The 17,500-nt window shown below is 46.5% G+C and overlaps 1 protein-coding gene across 1 annotated transcript in view; it reads left to right on the top strand.

Moving 5' to 3' along the window:
- The window catches only part of col14a1a (collagen, type XIV, alpha 1a), a 129,345-nt gene that overhangs the window by 391 nt on the left and 111,454 nt on the right, over positions 1 to 17,500 (top strand). Inside the window, 5 exon segments of the mRNA XM_056602830.1 lie at positions 1 to 26; positions 2,512 to 2,600; positions 11,104 to 11,220; positions 13,472 to 13,615; positions 13,791 to 13,886. The exon segment at positions 1 to 26 is cut by the window's left edge and continues 391 nt beyond it. Coding sequence (XP_056458805.1) covers positions 2,513 to 2,600; positions 11,104 to 11,220; positions 13,472 to 13,615; positions 13,791 to 13,886 — 445 coding nt within the window. The 5' untranslated portion in view covers positions 1 to 26; position 2,512.

The following is a 17,500-nucleotide window of genomic DNA, read 5'->3' as shown; positions in this document are numbered from 1 at the left end:
GACGCTTTGCATTGATGATTTAAGAGGTAGGCTCCGGGTGCGATTTCATTCATTCTTTGAGCGTCCAGCAGAGCGCTGATAGCGTGGAGGTGCGTGAGTCCAACCCGCACATCACTCACTTCCACCACCCCGCACATCGCTCACCTCCACCCGCACATCACTCACCTCCATCCCGCACATCGCTCACCTCCACCTCAGCCTGCAGGAGAGGACACAGGATCAGTCGCTTCACATGGAGTTTAGACTGAGAGCACCTATAGGGGGGAATACAGTGATATTCTATATAATGGTCTATAGTTTATTCTAGCCTGATATATTATGATATTTGTAACAGCAACAATAAAAGGTCAACTATACTTTTTTATAAGCAATATAAGACAAATAAACAATTTAAGGAACTTTTGAGCATCCCACATTGAATTGCCGTCTTATGAGCTTGATATATGTGTTTACCTCGACCAGACTAATGAAAGTACAGGACCACTTAGGACTTGGTGGTCCCATTTCATTCACAAACTTTATATTATAGATTGGGGAATGTGACAGATATTTGGTTTTGTCTTGAAGTGGTGTTAAAACATTATATAACCTTAAAGTCAGGGCGTTCAGAGCATCTTCTTACTTTTCAAAGTTATTTTTTCAAACCAAAAACCTAGAATGATGATTGAAACCCTAAATGAATCCAAATAGAGGACAGACCTGCGGTTGGGCCTGTCTCCTTGTGTTAATGATCGAAATGCTCTTCATTTAGGGTTCAAACCTCGACAAAAGATTGTTTCCAAAGCCATGGTCAATATGTCGTGATAACTGTGAGAAACTGTCAAGAGGAACAGACTGGTCTCCTCGTTTGAACTCCCATCGGGGTTCGACATTATTCTATTTTAATTATCATTTGCCCCGGTGCATCGATTGCCAGGTAAATGCGCAATATTAGGCTCCCCGTTTCAAGGTTCCTCGTAGTTTATTAATACGAGCTGTGTGTGCGCGCGCGCGTGCATGTGTTTGTGTGCGCGCGCGTGATTTAGTAGAGAGGAGTTGAAGACATGGCATGGGAGAAAATCATGTGTGACAAGGCAACAGGCTCAGGCAACAGATGCAGAAAATGATGGAGAGAATGAAAAGAGAGAGAGAGAGAGAGAGAGAGAGAGAGAGAGAGAGAGAGAGAGAGAGAGAGAGAGAGAGAGAGAGAGGAGCAGCAGAGCTCCCCCTGTGGTAAACTTAAACCAGTCTCCCTCTTCTTTTCCTTTCTCTCTTCCTTCCTTCCTTCTTTCATTTATTCCTCCCTCCCTTCCTCCCTCCCTCCCTCCCTCCCTCCCTCCCTCCCTCCCTCCCTTCTTTCTTCCATTCTTTGGTTCCCTCTCTCCAGCAGCGCTCTGTCTGCAGTGTCTGTGCATTCCGCTCTTTCTGAATGCGACTCTTTTCTCTTCTCTTTTCTCTCCTCCGTTCTTCTCCTCCTCTATTGTACACTCGCTCTTTATGTTGGTCTCTCTGTTGCTTTGTTTATTCTCTCTCTAGTGCTCAATTGCTGGTGCTCAAACTCTCTCTCTCTCTCTCTCTCTCTCTCTCTCGCTCTCTCTCTCTCTCTATTCTCTCACTCTCTCTCTCTCTCTCTCTCTCTCTCTCTCTCTCTCTCTCTCTCTCTCTCTCTCTCTCTCTCTCTCTCTCTCTCTCTCTCTCTCTCTCTCTCTCTCTCTCTCTCTCTCTCTCTCTCTCTCCCTCTATATATATATAGCAACATTGCCAAAAAAACATGAAAGTAAAATAAGACACATCATAACATATAAAACAATATAATTATTTTATTATTAATAATATTAAAAAATTAGGTTAAATCTCCAAACTTGAAATACATTGCACAATTAAATGTGTTCAGTGAAAAAGTGCTATCACATCACACTTGGAGATAATGGTTGGGGGTGAGGGGATCAAACTATTTCCCAGGCCAGGGCCATGACTCTCTTATTCTTCTCTCCTACTTGTCCTTCTCTCTCTCCTCGTCCTCATTCCTCTCTTCATTTCTCAGTGGCTCTAACAAAGCCATCGTCTGTCCCCGTCTTCACTCGACACTATGGAGGCGGAGACGTATGGGCTGCCCCGTGGGCGTCTGTAGATTGTTACATTACTGCGTGTCCGTGCATGTGTGTTTATGTGTTTATGTGTGTGGGTAATGTGTCTGTCTGCGTGTCCGTGTGAGCGAGTGTGCGAGGGAAGGGCTTTTTTTGTTTGACCAATGCACCCAGGGCTTTTTACGACAATATTTCAAAGTGTGCAAATGTTTAGCAACTCTATTCCCCGAGCGCCGGCCTCCCCCTCTCTTTCTCACCCTACATTTCATTTTTTTTTTGCATTCTCCCATATTTACACAAACCCTTATTGTCCGACCCACTCTCTGACCATTCGTCATCGGGGTTTGTTCCCCCTCCTATTGCACATTGTAAACAGATCCTCCCTCCTGGAGAGACTCTCTCTAACCATATCCTCCCCCCCCCCCCCCCCCCCCCCCACCCACAGGATGAGGGCTCTGAGGTTCGCTGTGCTGCTGCTCACGGCCTTCATAGTACCAGGCCAGGGCCAGAACCTGGAGCTGGAGCAGAATCTAGGTGAGTGGCTTTCCCCCCTCCTCTCCTCTCCTCTCCTCTCCTCTCCTCTCCTCTCCTCTCCTCTCCTCTCCTCTCCTCTCCTCTCAACTCCTCTCTTATCTTCTCCTCTCCTCTTCTCTCCTCTCTTCTGCCTTTCTCCTTTCTCTCTCCTCCCCTCTCTTCTCCTCTTCCCCTCTCTCCTCTCATCTTCCCCTCCTCTCCCTCCTCTCTCCTTCTCCTCTCCCTCCTCTCTCCTTCTCCTCTCCCTCCTCTCTCCTTCTCCTCTCCCTCCTCTCTCCTTCTCCTCTCCCTCCTCTCTCCTCCTCCTCTCCCTTCTCCCTTCCCCTCTCTCCTCTCATCTTCCTCTCCTCTATTCCCTCCTGTTCATATCCCTCACACTCTCCCCCCCCCCCCCCCCCTCCTCTCCTCTCCATCCCCACGGTCCAAATCCATTCATTCTGTGATTGCATCACCCCCCCCCCCCCCCCCCCCCCCCCCCCCCCCCCCCCCCCCCCCCCAACTGTCACCACCACCCACCATCAGCCCCAGTCAGCCCTGTTACCGTACCGGACTTCCTGCCAGATGGGAGGGGAGGAGGGAGGCATCAGCCTTTTTGGTTGAATCTGTCCCGACAAAAACGACGAAGCAAAGAAAATAAGGTTGATCAGTCAGCCTTTAAGCTTTAGCATCTGCTGAGAACGCGGGGCGCAGGAGGCGGGCCCAGAGGATCAGTGGGTGTCGGGAGGATGTTTGTGTAGACAACACAGACAACAGTCTGGAGATTGTCAGAGACACACCTCCGAGCCACTACTGTTGCTTCAGCTCTATAAACGAGGGGCACGGTCTGTTTTCACGATTTGGATTCTTGGTTCTGTCATGTGTCCTGATCTGCCAAACCCGTGTCCGGATATTTGAGTTTGAATATTTTTGGTTGGATCTTATTTTTCTTTCTTGCAAATGTTTGCAAATGTTGGCTTCGGAATGAATGCTTCAGGCCACATTAACCCGAGTTTCTGGGTGTGCGTGTGTGTGTGTGCGTGTGTGTGTGTGTGTGTGTTGTGTGTGTGTGTGTGTGTGTGTGTGTGTGTGTGTGTGTGTGTGTGTGTGTGTGTGTGTGTGTGTGTGTGTGTGTGTTTGTGTATATATGTGTGTAGTTGTGTGTGTGTGTGTGTGTGTGTGTGTGTGTGTGTGTGTGTGTGTGTGTGGGCGTTGAGCGGCAGTTCGGTAAATGAGTATGAACAGGAGGGTCGCCAGCAAGATCATTTCTAATGGAAGGGGAATGGAGTAAACAATAGAAAATCCCTCATTCCTCAGGCAAGCAGACAATCACCAACCAAACCTGTTGGCCATAGCTGTTAAAGATTCTCATTGGGGAATTATCATAACAATAATTATAAAAGTCAAAATAAATGTAATAATTATGCTGATAATAAAGTTAATGCTGATAACACATATGATAATAATAATTATACTATTAATATTAGAATTGAGAAGTGGATACAAATATGCAAACAGAAAAGAACGAGCTTCAATGACCTTAATGATGAAGTCCAGTTTGTGAGAAAAGAGACTTGAGCAGAAAGTGTATTAACCACCCCCTGGCCCTAGGGGTGCCAGAGAGTCACCGTAGAGCTCCCCCCATCACAAAGGAGGAAAACGCTCTTCCATGGCCTACCGCTGCCCAAACACAGCTCTAAAGACAGCTCCTAATGCAATTAATCAGTTTCCTCTATACTCCAATGCAAGCCAGATGCTACCGCCCAATATGCCTAGCGTGACAAATGACATCACTTGATCACCTGGTACTGGTTTGAGTCATCAAAAGGATCAATTACATTTGACAACAAGCAGCGTTATTCTAATGGTTTGAGTTCACTTCCATAAACCCTGCTGCTTTGTTTTCATGCACGTTTGGGGACGTTCATGGTTCAATGAGTGAGGTTTCTTATTTGCCACTATAAGAAATGTCATACTTAGCTCATGCACGCCATCTACACAGGACAACGTTACACAGTCACTGTCCACGCACAAGACATCCAAATGATTCAATGGATGATCCCTCACATTATGTCTCTTCTACTTCTCAAACTGAGGAACAAATGAAAGGGAAATAATGAAAACATTTGACCCCGGGAACTGAAAAATGCTTGTGCTACAGCAAAATCTAGCATTGTCTCAAAGATTGCCTATCAAGATTGTTTTTATACAAAGCAGCATTAGTAGCTGTGAGAATGGAAAAACAAAACGGTTTCCAGTGGAATGGCTATTCATTTGGGTTCAATGACCCACACCGAAAATACAAACCATTATGCGGCGTTCAGCGTCCACACAATTACAGATTGGAAGGTTTTCTAAATTAGAAGTCGACTGTCTGTTGCCACACAAACACTTGTGGTGTGCAGTAGAAAAATACTTATCTCGCTAGCAACTCCCTGCGATAGGGTGTAACAGTGTAAAGGCATTCTCCCGTTGCTCAAGACAGAGAACCACACTGAAGTCCCACACTGAAAACCCTGCAGAATATTTCATTTTCTCTTTATTTTATTTCCATCAAATCAATCATGGCATTGGTTACGCTCGGTTCCCACTGCCAGCCTCTGAGCACATTAGGACACGGTTTACCATGCCATACATGGGCAAGGGCCAGCCACATCTCAGTACTGAGGCAGTTCACTTAGCTGGAGTGACATCCACGCACTCAGGCACCCATGCAAACATTTCAAAAGTATGCGTGGGTGGTGATGGTGATGGTGGTGGTAGTTATGGTCGTGGTGCAGGGGGAGAGGGGGGGGGGGGGGGGGGGCTGGAAAGAAAAAAAGGGTGGGGTGGAGTATTTGCCTTGAAACAGAGGGGAGCAGAGGACGATGGGAGGAAGGAGGACGAAAGAGGCGTTGAGAGGAGAGAGGAGAGGAGAGAAGAGAAGAGAAGAGGGGGGGGGGGAGGGGAGGGGAGAGGTGGGGAAAGGATATAGAAAAGAGAGGAGAAGAGAGGAGGAGAGAGGAGAAGAGGAGAATAGGGGAGGTAGAGGAGACGACACGAGGCAAGGAGGAGAAAAACACTGTTCCAGGTCTAGGTTCTGGGCTTTGTCGGTAGGGGAGGGGAGGGGAGGGGAGGGGAGGGGAGGGGAGGGAGGTAGATGTACAAGGAGAGAGTTGGGGAGACTAAGGCGTCTGGGGTCAACACCAAAAGGACATGCTGAGATAAGTAAATAAAATGCATTAAAAGAGGCTGGGATAGGTTGGGAGACGGAGGGCCTGGAGAGGATTGGGGTTAAGCCTTATCTCCTGGAGCAGAGCGCTTTTTTAGCTCACAGACACAGCACATCAAACGCACAGCAACGCGACACGCTGTGCCTGTGAGAGCCGCCTTATTGAATAGACAGACTGCACGCAGACGCCGTTTAGCGACAAAACGCAGGCACACGCGTCCGCACGCACACGCACACAAGCGTACACGCAGAGATTGTCATCCCTAAACCCACAGCTTTAGTCGCTCGCAGGTGGGGAACGTAACAGCGGTGGCAGTGATGAGACCAACCTATCAGGCAGAGGAGAAAGGGGCGAGGAGACAAGGTAGAAGGAGACAAGGGGGGAGGAGACGAGACGAGGTTGAGCTGAGGAATGCAAACGGAAGGGAATTTCAACGAAAGGGATCAAAGGAGGACGACAGGGAATGGATTGGATGGATGGAAGTGTGCGCTGACGGCGGGAGAGAGGCTAGGAGGAAAAAGAGAGAGAGGGAACAAAATAGAGAAGAGAGAAGGAGGAAGAGGTGGAAGCTGAAAAGAGGCAGAAAGTGAGGACGGGGAGTGATTATCCCCGTGGCACAGAGAGGGACGAGGCAGAAAAGAGCGATGAGAGACACCTGCTCCTCTGCCTGTCCTTTGTCTCCTCGACGTACGCCGTGTGTGATTCCCTCTTGTTTTACCAATGAGTGTTCAATTGGTAAGAGTCTCCCACTGGCGTGATTGGCACACAGCCGTTTGGTAGCTGGTGCAGCCACTTACCACGGCGATGCAGGATGTACTCGAAAAGAACAGAGGGAAGAAGAAAGAGAGGCTGCTGGATGAAAGGCGAGGGGAGAGATCAAGAGGGCTTGGGAGTGAAGGGCTGGCGATTGAAGGGAGAAAAAAGGTGGACAAAATGTTAGGTAAATGTTCATAGTACTGTGTGTGTGTGTGTGTGTGTGTGTGTGTGTGTGTGTGTGTGTGTGTGTGTGTGTGTGTGTGTGTGTGTGTGTGTGTGCGTGTGTCCGTGTGTCCGTGCATGTGTATGTCTGTGTGTGTGTGTGTGTGCATATTTGTGTGTCTGTCTATACATTTGTGTGTATGTGTGTGTGTGTGTGTGTGTGGACGGGCTACACCTAGACATCCTGTCCTTGCCCTCTTGTGGAGCTGGTATGTGTGTGTGTGTGTGTGTGTGTGTGTGCGTGTATGCTTACATGTGTGCTTGCATGAATGTGTATGTGTTTGTGTCTTTGCTGCGAGAGTGCAGAAAGAGAGAGAGAGAGAGCGAGAGAGAGAGCGAGCGAGAGAGAGAGAGAGAGAGAGAGAGAGAGAGGAACTACACACAGACATATAGCATTAGTATCTCAGTGGGGGCCCTCATGGACCCTCGCTGTGTGTAATCAGGGGAGGAGAGTCATCAGCTCCTTTCAAAATGGCCGGCCTCAAGCTGGGCTTGTATCGCACTGACCCAGAATATTCCAGTGGGACAATTATTCCTGTTCACATTCAGAGCTGACCTGGCCACCCCCCGCCAGGCAGAATCTTTTTTTTTCATTTCTGTTCACATTTCACAGCTGTACCCCTCTATAGATTCCTGCAGCCTCACATTTAACTTAAAATTAAGTGGTGGGCACAGGAAGAGAAAAATATATACAATTTTGCCAAGTGCTAAAGCCCTGGGTAGAGATGGATTGTGTTTGGCGTTTCCTTTTTTTCCGGAACTAATTTCTCGCTCTGTACTAGTTGCCAGATTTCTTAGCCCTAATGGAATAGATTCAAATGAATCCTGTGGCAGTAAGGACTCATTTAGTACCTTGTACGACAGGTATTGGAAAACGACAGGGGCCCAAGGACGGCAGCCATATTACTCCCATAGAGGGTGATGCTCTACCTGGGAACACATACGGGTACAGGACGCAAAATAATCAAAGTAAAAAAAAAATAAGGGAGATAAAGTATGCGAAGGGAAAAAGTATGCAATCTCACTTTGTGTTTTTTTTTCCCCTTCTGAAAATCATTTCAGAGCCGTGCTGAGATTGTGTTGCGCAGAGGGCAGGGTCTATACACACACACACACTCAGGGAAGGTGCTCTGTCTGCTTAAACACAGTCTGGAACTAGAGCAGGGAGGACAAAGCATGCGAGATAGCTATCAGAAAGATGTAGAGGTACACAAAATAAACAATGATAAAGTGATAGGCCTAACTGCACTGTCCTCAGGTGCGACTCAATATCCTCTACAGGGGTGGCTAGGAAATCACATCTCCGACACTGTCTCTGAGCAGCCGGCATCAACGGGATCTTTGTTTACAAAGTCACCAAGCAGCGATAACCTGCTGGCATTTGACCTGCTGGATTTTCCCAAACTTTCCGCTGTGGAGTTGTGTGTCTTTGTGTGTGTGTGTGTGTGTGTGTGTGTGTTTTTGTGCGGGTGTGTGTTTGTGCTTGTGTTTGTTTGTTTGTGTGAGTGTGTGTCTGTGCGTGTGAGTGTGTGTTACTTAGAGCAAAGAAAAGAGCACAGTGTTCTTTGACAATTCTATGTGGTTGAATCACCGTGTATATTCTGTACTACAAAAGCAGCATTATCGCAATTTATCTCAAAGATTCAATGTAAAATATATTTAGTTATCAACTAATCCAGCATTAATCAATCCAGTCTCCCAACCAAATGCTCTTAGGAATTCTACTCTATTAAAATAGATTAATTAAAAATTAATCGATTAAAAATCATATTTAATAGTCTCTTACAAAATGAGCTCCCCGGCCACAACACTACAGACATCTTAACAATAAACCATTGATCTATTGGATATATGCTAACTTAGTCAAACAATATAGACCATACAGTGCCCTTTACATCTTATGGATGATAGGAATTTTGGTGAGCAGAGCAACCCTTCATGGTTACATTTCAGGTTTGTTACCTCAGTCTTTAACAAGCGTCTGCACGTGGTGCGGCTCAGTGAACACATCTTTGCACGTTTGCCCTCTTGAATGACAACATCTTTTAGACAGCTAGCTGTTATTCACTTCGTGAACCCGCCTTAGCTGGTGGCAGACTTTCAGATTTAAAAATAACTCAATATAAGTGTTCCGTCTACTCTGACTGGCTGTGCAACTGTGTGACGTGAACTGGTGAACTGGTGCACTTGCGTAGGTTTAATGGCTGGCTGGCTTGAGTGGGAGGGGCTTAGGGAGCGTTGACGGTAAGGTTATTGTCAACAAAGAGAGAAGTGGGGTCTGGTGAGCGTTTTTTTATTTGTGGAACATATCAATCATCAGGTGGGGATTTTATTGTAACATTATTTAAATAACTATTGATCAGCATTGACTATGAGTATGTCTATGCTATTTTAGGCTGAGAGCTTGTCGATCTCGTCAAAGTTTCAATCTTACACATTGCAACTTTAACTTAAAAGAAAATAGAAAACTACCTCTCGGGATGCACCATACATCTTCACGTTAGTTTCTAGTTAATTGTAACGTGTAGCGTTCATCTATCATCATGAAAGGATGTTGTGTATTCATCGAAGGGTGCTGACAGGTTAAGATGACGGTTCACTGTGGTGACTGCAATCCTTAAGAACATCCTTTGGGTGCAAAGGGAATTGGAGTAAATGAATGCACACACACGCACGCACGCACGCACACACACACACACACACACATACAAACACACCGGCACACGTACACTTGCACACACACACACACACACACACACACACACACACACACACACACACACACACACACACACACACACACACACACACACACACACACACACACACACACACACACACACACACACACACAGAAACACCACACGCATACACACACACACACACAGAAACACCGCATGCATACACAATGGACTGTCGCACAGACATCTGCTTTCCTGAGGTGATCCTCTTTCCTTACAGTGATAATTTAAATCCCTAACTTCGCCCCCATGGCTCATCCTCGGAATGTACCTTATGGGGACAACGGGACTGGGTCTGTAAGGATGTATATTAATATACAAACATTTGTTCAACCATCCAGCCTTCCACCCACCCCATCATCCGTCCATCCGCCAACTAATTCATCCATCCATCTACCTACCTATTCATCCATCCATCCATCCACTCATGTATATCCACCCATCCATTGATCCATCCATCCATACATCCACCTATTCACCCAACAGTCCGCCAACCATCCCATCATTCATCCATCCATCCTCCCATTCATCCAACCGTCCATCCACCTTTTCATTCATCCATCCATCGATCCATCGATCCATCGATCCATCCATCCATCCATCCATCCATCCATCCATCCATCCATCCATCCATCCATCCATCCATCCATCCATCCATCCATCCATCCATCCATCCATCCATCCATCCATCCATCCATCCATCCATCCATCCATCCATCCATGTGTTTACCCTCAGTGAGGACATGGTTTTGGTGTCTGAACGTCCCTGGTTTCAGTCGGGTTGTTTTCTCGTTACCGCGTCAACACGTGTTCAAAGGCGGTCTCAAATGTTTTTTTTCGCTTGGTTCTTGCATCGGGCACCCCTCTTTTCTTCATCCATTTTTAATGCGTTACTTTCATGTGTGAAGCACCACAATAGTACTTAAAAATAAACTGAGGGTCCTACTTGCAATCGACTATTCCAGGTCCTGGAGTCTGAGGGTAATTGCTTCCGAGATCAAAGCCCTTCTCAGAGGTGATGTGGCCAGCGGCCGCTGCGTTATACGACAGGTCGCTGCTGCACTGGTTACCAAGCATGTCCGCAAGCTCCGTATCAACACCGCTGAAACAGGCTCGGATCCGCCCGGTCACCTGCTGTTATTATCCGTAGCGCTCCACACACTCAGGTTCTGGATGCAGCTGTTGTAACCTCAGGCTATTTCACACGAAGCCTTTTTGAGTGTATTTCTTCTCTAATAAGCAGCGATCGTTCATGTTTAATTGAACTTCCACGGCCTGTCTGTCCATAACCTGGGTTATGAGCAAACAACACTTCAGCACCGCCAGTCTCAAAGACACTTTTAAAGACGATACCATCGACGATGGTGTGAAATAACGTTTCCAATTAAACTCTTCGTTATGCGCTCAAATGTCAGAAGCTGCTTTTATTACGGAGCTAACTTGCAATTAATTGCAAGACATTGTTTGTCTCGGAAGCATAATAACTACATCCCTCTTTGTCAATGTGCAATCCATAGAATATGAGGTACCTACGTTTCAAATGATTGATATCCTCCCTGTGTAAATAATTTGTGTCTTTCTCTTTCTTCTTTTCAGTGCCGTCCCCCAGGAGGTTACGGTTTAAAGTCATCAACTCAAACAAGCTCCACATCTTGTGGAAGGAGCCAAAGGGAGCCTTCGACAAATACAAATTCCTATACAACTATTTACCAGGTAAGGTTTCTGAATTGAACGGACACTGTGTATGCACACACACACACACACACACACACACACACACACACACACACACACACACACACACACACACACACACACACACACACACACACACACACACACACACACACACACACACACACACACACACACACACACACACACAGACACACCCAGAACCTCGGGTCAACCCATTGCACGGCCGAGATAAGTAGCCCGGGCTTCTAACTCGCCCTCTACAGGTCTGACGGGGAAGGATTATCTCATTTATTTCTTATCAAGCGGGTTGTGCTCCGGGGAAATGTATAATACTGTCAGAAGTTTTACTCCAGGACCCAAGTCAGAAGCACAGTAAGAAAAAGTTCTGATTGCTGGTACAGGCGGTTGGAACGACGAGTAATGACTGCATTTCCATGGGTACCAGCACCTTGGCTCTTGGGCTTGGATAACAGTGTCGCCCTGTAGTCTGAACACACTGATTCTCTGCTACGGAGGACCCTGTAGGCCGTCTCTACCTGTATGGCTGCGTGCTGAACCTCTGGATGCATGGAGGTTGAATTGGGTGGGATAACCTCAGACCACTGTCGGAGGTTGTTGTTCCATAATTGATATTTCGCACGTAGCTCCGCTCGAATAGTTGGTTGAGGTGAACGCTGGCACTTGGAAACGGGCAAACGTTGGTACGACGAGACCTTCCGATACGACACCCTGCTGCGGTCACAGTTCAGCGAATTCAGGAAATAAGTTACTGTTTTAATAAGTTTGCTACAAATCACAGACTCGGCCAACTGCTTTGGCAGATATACTCCCCCCCCCCCCCCCCCCCCCCCCCCATTACTATGTTTTATAGTTCCGGGAGGTTTATGTCCTCTATCTCCATGTACGTTATTTTTCTATACTGGTAATTTCTCTAGACATGTCATTCAGGAATGTAACTTAGTGGTTGCAATTGTTTCACATGGGTTCTCTATTTGAAACACCCACACACACAGACGTCTGTGTGTGTGGCACACACACACATCTGTGTCTGTGTGGGTGAGTGTGCGCGTGTGAGGCTGTGAGTGTGCGTGAGGGTGTGTGTGTGTGTGTGTGATTGTGTGTGTGTGTGTGTGTGCGTGTGTGCGTGTGTGTGTGGGTGAGTGTGCGCGTGTGAGGCTGTGAGTGTGCGTGAGGGTGTGTGTGTGTGTGTGATTGTGTGTGTGTGTGTGTGTGTGCGTGCATGCTTGCCGTGTGAGTGTGCGTGCGTGTGTGCATGTGCCCGCATAGGTGCATGTGTGTGTGTGTTTGTGTGTGAGTGCATGTGCGCCAGTGTGCACTTGTGTGCATGTACGTGTGTGTTTGTGTGTGTGTGTGTGAGCCTTAAAGGCCCCGGATATCTTTATTTACGGTCCAAGACCCCAGCGCAGTCCGAGCCAAACCCACACAACACAGTCTGACAAGCCGCAGCTCAGACTGACAGACTGTTCACCGGATCACTGCGTCTCGGTGCTGAGAAACGATGCCCCCCCCCCCCCCGTCAACAAAAGCCGCTTTCTGAGTTGAACGCCATCTGCTAGGCATATGCACGTGTACATCGCAAAGGAACAGGAAACAAGCCGAAAAAAGAACAACGTTCTTTTTACGAGGTGATGATCTGTGACTTCTGAATCGCATAAAAGAGCTGCAAAGGTTTATGCCGTTTAGGAGCTAGGTATACTGCACTCTGACAGATTCATAGTGTGCTACAGCGTTGGCCCCCAACACGCCGCTAATGGTTTGACCAGAAAGTGGGTGCTCGGACGTGTCTTTGACAGTACATTAAAGCGACGACTTTACTTTGATCTCAGCTGTTTTCACCCGCTAACACTCCCAGCGCTAAGCTTTACTAAGGTTCTTCTTTGTAGATGCAGGGGGAATACAAACTCCTTGATGGTGTGGAGGAGTTTGCGTTCTGGAGGCTCACCTTTGAAGGGTTTGCACTGAGGGGGAATGAGATATGAAGACCTGACCGTCACTCGCTGGGATTCATTCCGTTGAGATGGATTAGTTCAAAATATCAAATGTGATAGACTCTTGTTGTGTTCTAATCAAGTGTGGTAGAACACACGCACGCACGCACGCACGCACGCACGCACGCACGCACGCACGCACGCACGCACGCACGCACGCACACACACACACACACACACACACACAGGTAATAGGACTGCTGGTGTCTGGGCTCGGCTAGTAAAACATCCTGTTTGTCGGCTTGTCCCTCGCCCAGGTGGCCATCCGAGAGAGATTGATGTCCCCAAATCGGAGAGCAAGGTGATCATAACGGATTACAACCCGGCCAAGGACTACATCGTCCACGTCATCGCTGTCAAAGGCAGCCAGCAGAGCAAGCCACTGCAGGGCACACATAAAGGTAGGTCTGATCCCTTCTGTTTTACTATATTCTCTTCTATTTAGTATATTCTATAGTTTTGGAGGTCAAATGTCAAAGGGGGGTTGGCTTGTTTTAACTCTTTATCCCGCACTGATTGGATTGTATAATAAAGCCCACCCGTGTGTATGTGTTTATTTGCGTGTGATCTCCCCAGCTGAGCAGACAGACAGTGATAAGGGGGGAGAGACCCAGCCCCAGAGGCTGAGGGAGACCGACGCCCCACCTGATGAGGCCAATGAGATCTCTGGAGGTAGGACTCTAGTTCTGTACCGCTGCATACCATAATAAACCCCACTAGACTTCACTTCTACTTACTACATTAGACTAGGCTAGACTACACTACAGTAGACATCACTACTACACACTACATTAGTCTAGGCTAGACTACACTAGACCTAACTACTACACACTACACTAGACTAGGCTAGACCACACTAGATCTCAACTACACACTACACTAGACTACACCAAACTATGAAATCTCTGGAGGCAGAGCTCCAGTATTGTATACACACACACACACACACACACACACACACACACACACACACACACACACACACACACACACACACACACACACACACACACACACACACACACACACACACACACACTTGCATATATAGACCGACATATGTGCCCACACACGCACAAATATTGTGTGTGCGTGCGTTGTTTGTAGCCAGGTTTTCAGCTGTGTAATGTCTTTTTTATACGGCTGCATCATACATCCCCCTGTTCACTATGAAACACGAGGGAAGGGAGACTGCATTTTGGGGATGTGTGTGTGTGTGTGTGTGTGTGTGTGTGTGTGTGTGTGTGTGTTTGTGTGTGTGTGTGTGTGTGTGTGTGTGTGTGGGTGTGTGGGTGTTCTGTATGTGGGCTATTTTGTCTGATGTATTTAACGCAGGCTGAAGCTCGATGGTGTAGCTCTGGACAAAGGTTAACGGCCAACTAAGTGTGTGTATGTGCATGCAAGAGAGTGAGCCAGCATGTTTGTGTGTGTGAAAATGGATGTGTGTGTGTGTTTGTGTGTTTGTGTGTGTGTGTGTGTGTGTGTGTGTGTGTGTGTGTGTGTGTGTGTCTGTGTGTGTGTGTGTGTGTGTCACAACCAAGTGAGCGATCATTGTTTCGAGCGCCATAGCGACTGCTGACGAGGTGTAGAGGAGATTGTGTACACAAGACTTAACAGGTAGCTCTGCTGACATTTCTATCAATGCATCCAAGTCCTAAATTGTCCACGAAGGCAGAATCCCATGCCTTTGCGGTTAGGGGTTTAATATTTAAGAGGCCTTTGCGTTAAGGACTGCTTTTTTTTCTGATTTTTTTTTTCTGCTCCTTGATTGTGCACAGCAGGTGAATAGCGTCCTTTCAAAAAGTGCCAGATATTGAATAAGGTTTTAATACAGTGAGCTCTCTTCTTCTATTTTACTGCATGCTACATGGCAACAGCCTTAACCTTTGTATAAATCTTGGCATACCTAGACCTGACTAATTTGAAAGAGAAAATAAGTCACAACGGCAAGTCTATCTATATGTGTATGCATAATGGTTTAAAAGTCAATGTATTTGCATTGTGTGATTTCATGCCTCTATGCATATGCAGGTGGGTATGTGTGTGTGTGTGTGTGTGTGTGTGTGTGTGTGTGTGTGTTTGTTTATTTGTGTGTTTGCCTATTTGTGTGTGTGCATGTGTGTGTGTGTGTGTGTGTGTGTGTGTGTGTGTGTGTGTGTGTGTGTGTGTGTGTGTGTGTGTGTGTGTGTGTGTGTGAGAGTGTGTGTGTGCGTGACACCAAAGCCAAACCTTTGGTACTTCAGTAAGTGTTTTTGTCTTGCTTAAGGAGCAGGAATGTGGACGTGTGTGGTTGCTAATCCTTTCAAAGTGTTCTGACGGAGTAAGAGCCTTTGTTTGAAGGGGTGAGGGTCAGTGGCCTCTCTGCCCTTTGTGGGAGCAATGGTGGAACAGCACCGTAGTTTATTTATGTCATTGTATTGTGATATAAAATTACTTGGAATCCAGAAGTCATAGATTATCTATATTTATATATCCAATGTATCACATTTTCAAAATAACAAGCATTATCCAAATAATGTGCATTGTACCCTATTCTACTCAGAGTCTATTGTAGTGTGTGTGTGTGTGTGTGTGTGTGTGTGTGTGTGTGTGTGTGTGTGTGTGTGTGTGTGTGTGTGTGTGTGTGTGTGTGTGTGTGTGTGTGTGTGTGTGTGTGTGTGTGTGTGTGTGTGTGTGTGTGCGTGTGTGTGTGTGTGTGTGTGTGCGCATGCGTGCGTGTGTGTGTGTGTGTGCGCATGCGTGCGTGCGTGTGTGTGTGTTTTTGAGTGCGTTTGTGTATGAACTTAAGGTGAATAGGAGTTCAATGCAACTATTTTAAATCCCAACACTCTGAAAAATAAAAAAGTTGGATTCAATTCTGTTGTACCAGAGAGTATTTGGCGCAGAGATGGGATATTCTTATGCAAGCGACATCTGTCCCCTGGCCTGATCTAAGGAGGGGCCAAGGTTGTGACATCACAAGTTAATCCACACTTGATTGGACCAGTGGTTTAATCACAGCATCAGTGATTAAATGCTGTGCTAAGTCATCATTTATTGACCTGTAAGCCAGAGAAACGCAACGTAGCCGAATCTTCAAACATATTAACAGACCCAATCAAAAAACCCAAAAAGAGTGGCACCCAAACACACACACACACACACACACACACACACACACACACACACACACACACACACACACACACACACACACACACACACACACACACACACACACACACAACACACACACACACACGCGCGCACACCCACACACCCAGACACACATACATTTGTCACACTGTGTGACTGCATTTTCAAAGTCAAACAGCTTTTTGACTCTGTAAAATGTAAATCTGTTCCTTCTCATAAAATATTGATAATGTAATGTGAGTCAAATTCAATAGAGCCCCCCCCCCCCCTTCCCCCTCAACTTGCTAGATTTGGGGCAAGGTTCAATAAATAAATACTACTTGTGTTCATGAATGCATGGCTGTGACGGCAGCCTTGCCTAGCTAACTTTACTCCTAATTTAACCCAAATTTTAGATTTCAGGCTTGAATGAGGTTCAGGTCAGAGGTCCAGAAGTAAATACATCATCATAGAGAAGTGGCTGGATCAGGCCGTGGAACTTTTGAGCAGTTAAATAGTTTGATAGAGAGGTTCTACATCTGCTTTTGAGTTGATGCTTTAGACAGTGGGCTAAGCTAGCCATCATTTGGTATTGAGTGTCCCAGGCCAGACACACAGGGGTACGGGGGGGAAGTCATCGCTCCTGTAACTATATATCCTCACAATTATCGTACTTGTCAAATGTGGCATTTGGCATTTACACTGTGAGACATTTTCTATTGGTCTTATATATTTTTAGCAGTAATCCCTATCAGAACAGCTGTTGAACCAGAAGTCATTAGAATTACCATCTAATTAATCATAAACATTGCTATTAAGACGCAGTCAATACAAAAATACATATATTACCATATTTTAGTTTAATGTTTTTTAATGAAACATTTAGTGTGAAACATAAACATGAAAAAGTCCCCACATACACGCGCACACACACAAATGCATCTGCATGTGCATGTGCACACACACGCACACACACACACGCACAAGCATACACACACACGCACGCACGCACATACAAACACGCAACATAAACTATTGAACAATAAGGGATGGATCATTGCCCTGCACTCAAAGCCCTGAGAGCCAAGAGCTAAATGGGTTTGAAACCGAGATAGCATCGGAAAAAAAGGAATAACAGCTCTTGGGTGAAACTTTAACTCCGAAAGTGCCAA

This window comes from Gadus chalcogrammus, chromosome 11 (assembly GCF_026213295.1).
Source record: "Gadus chalcogrammus isolate NIFS_2021 chromosome 11, NIFS_Gcha_1.0, whole genome shotgun sequence".
Classification (NCBI taxonomy): Eukaryota; Metazoa; Chordata; class Actinopteri; order Gadiformes; family Gadidae; genus Gadus; species Gadus chalcogrammus.
The sequence above is the reverse complement of the archived record's forward strand: the minus strand, read 5'-3'. Positions and strand labels throughout refer to the sequence as shown.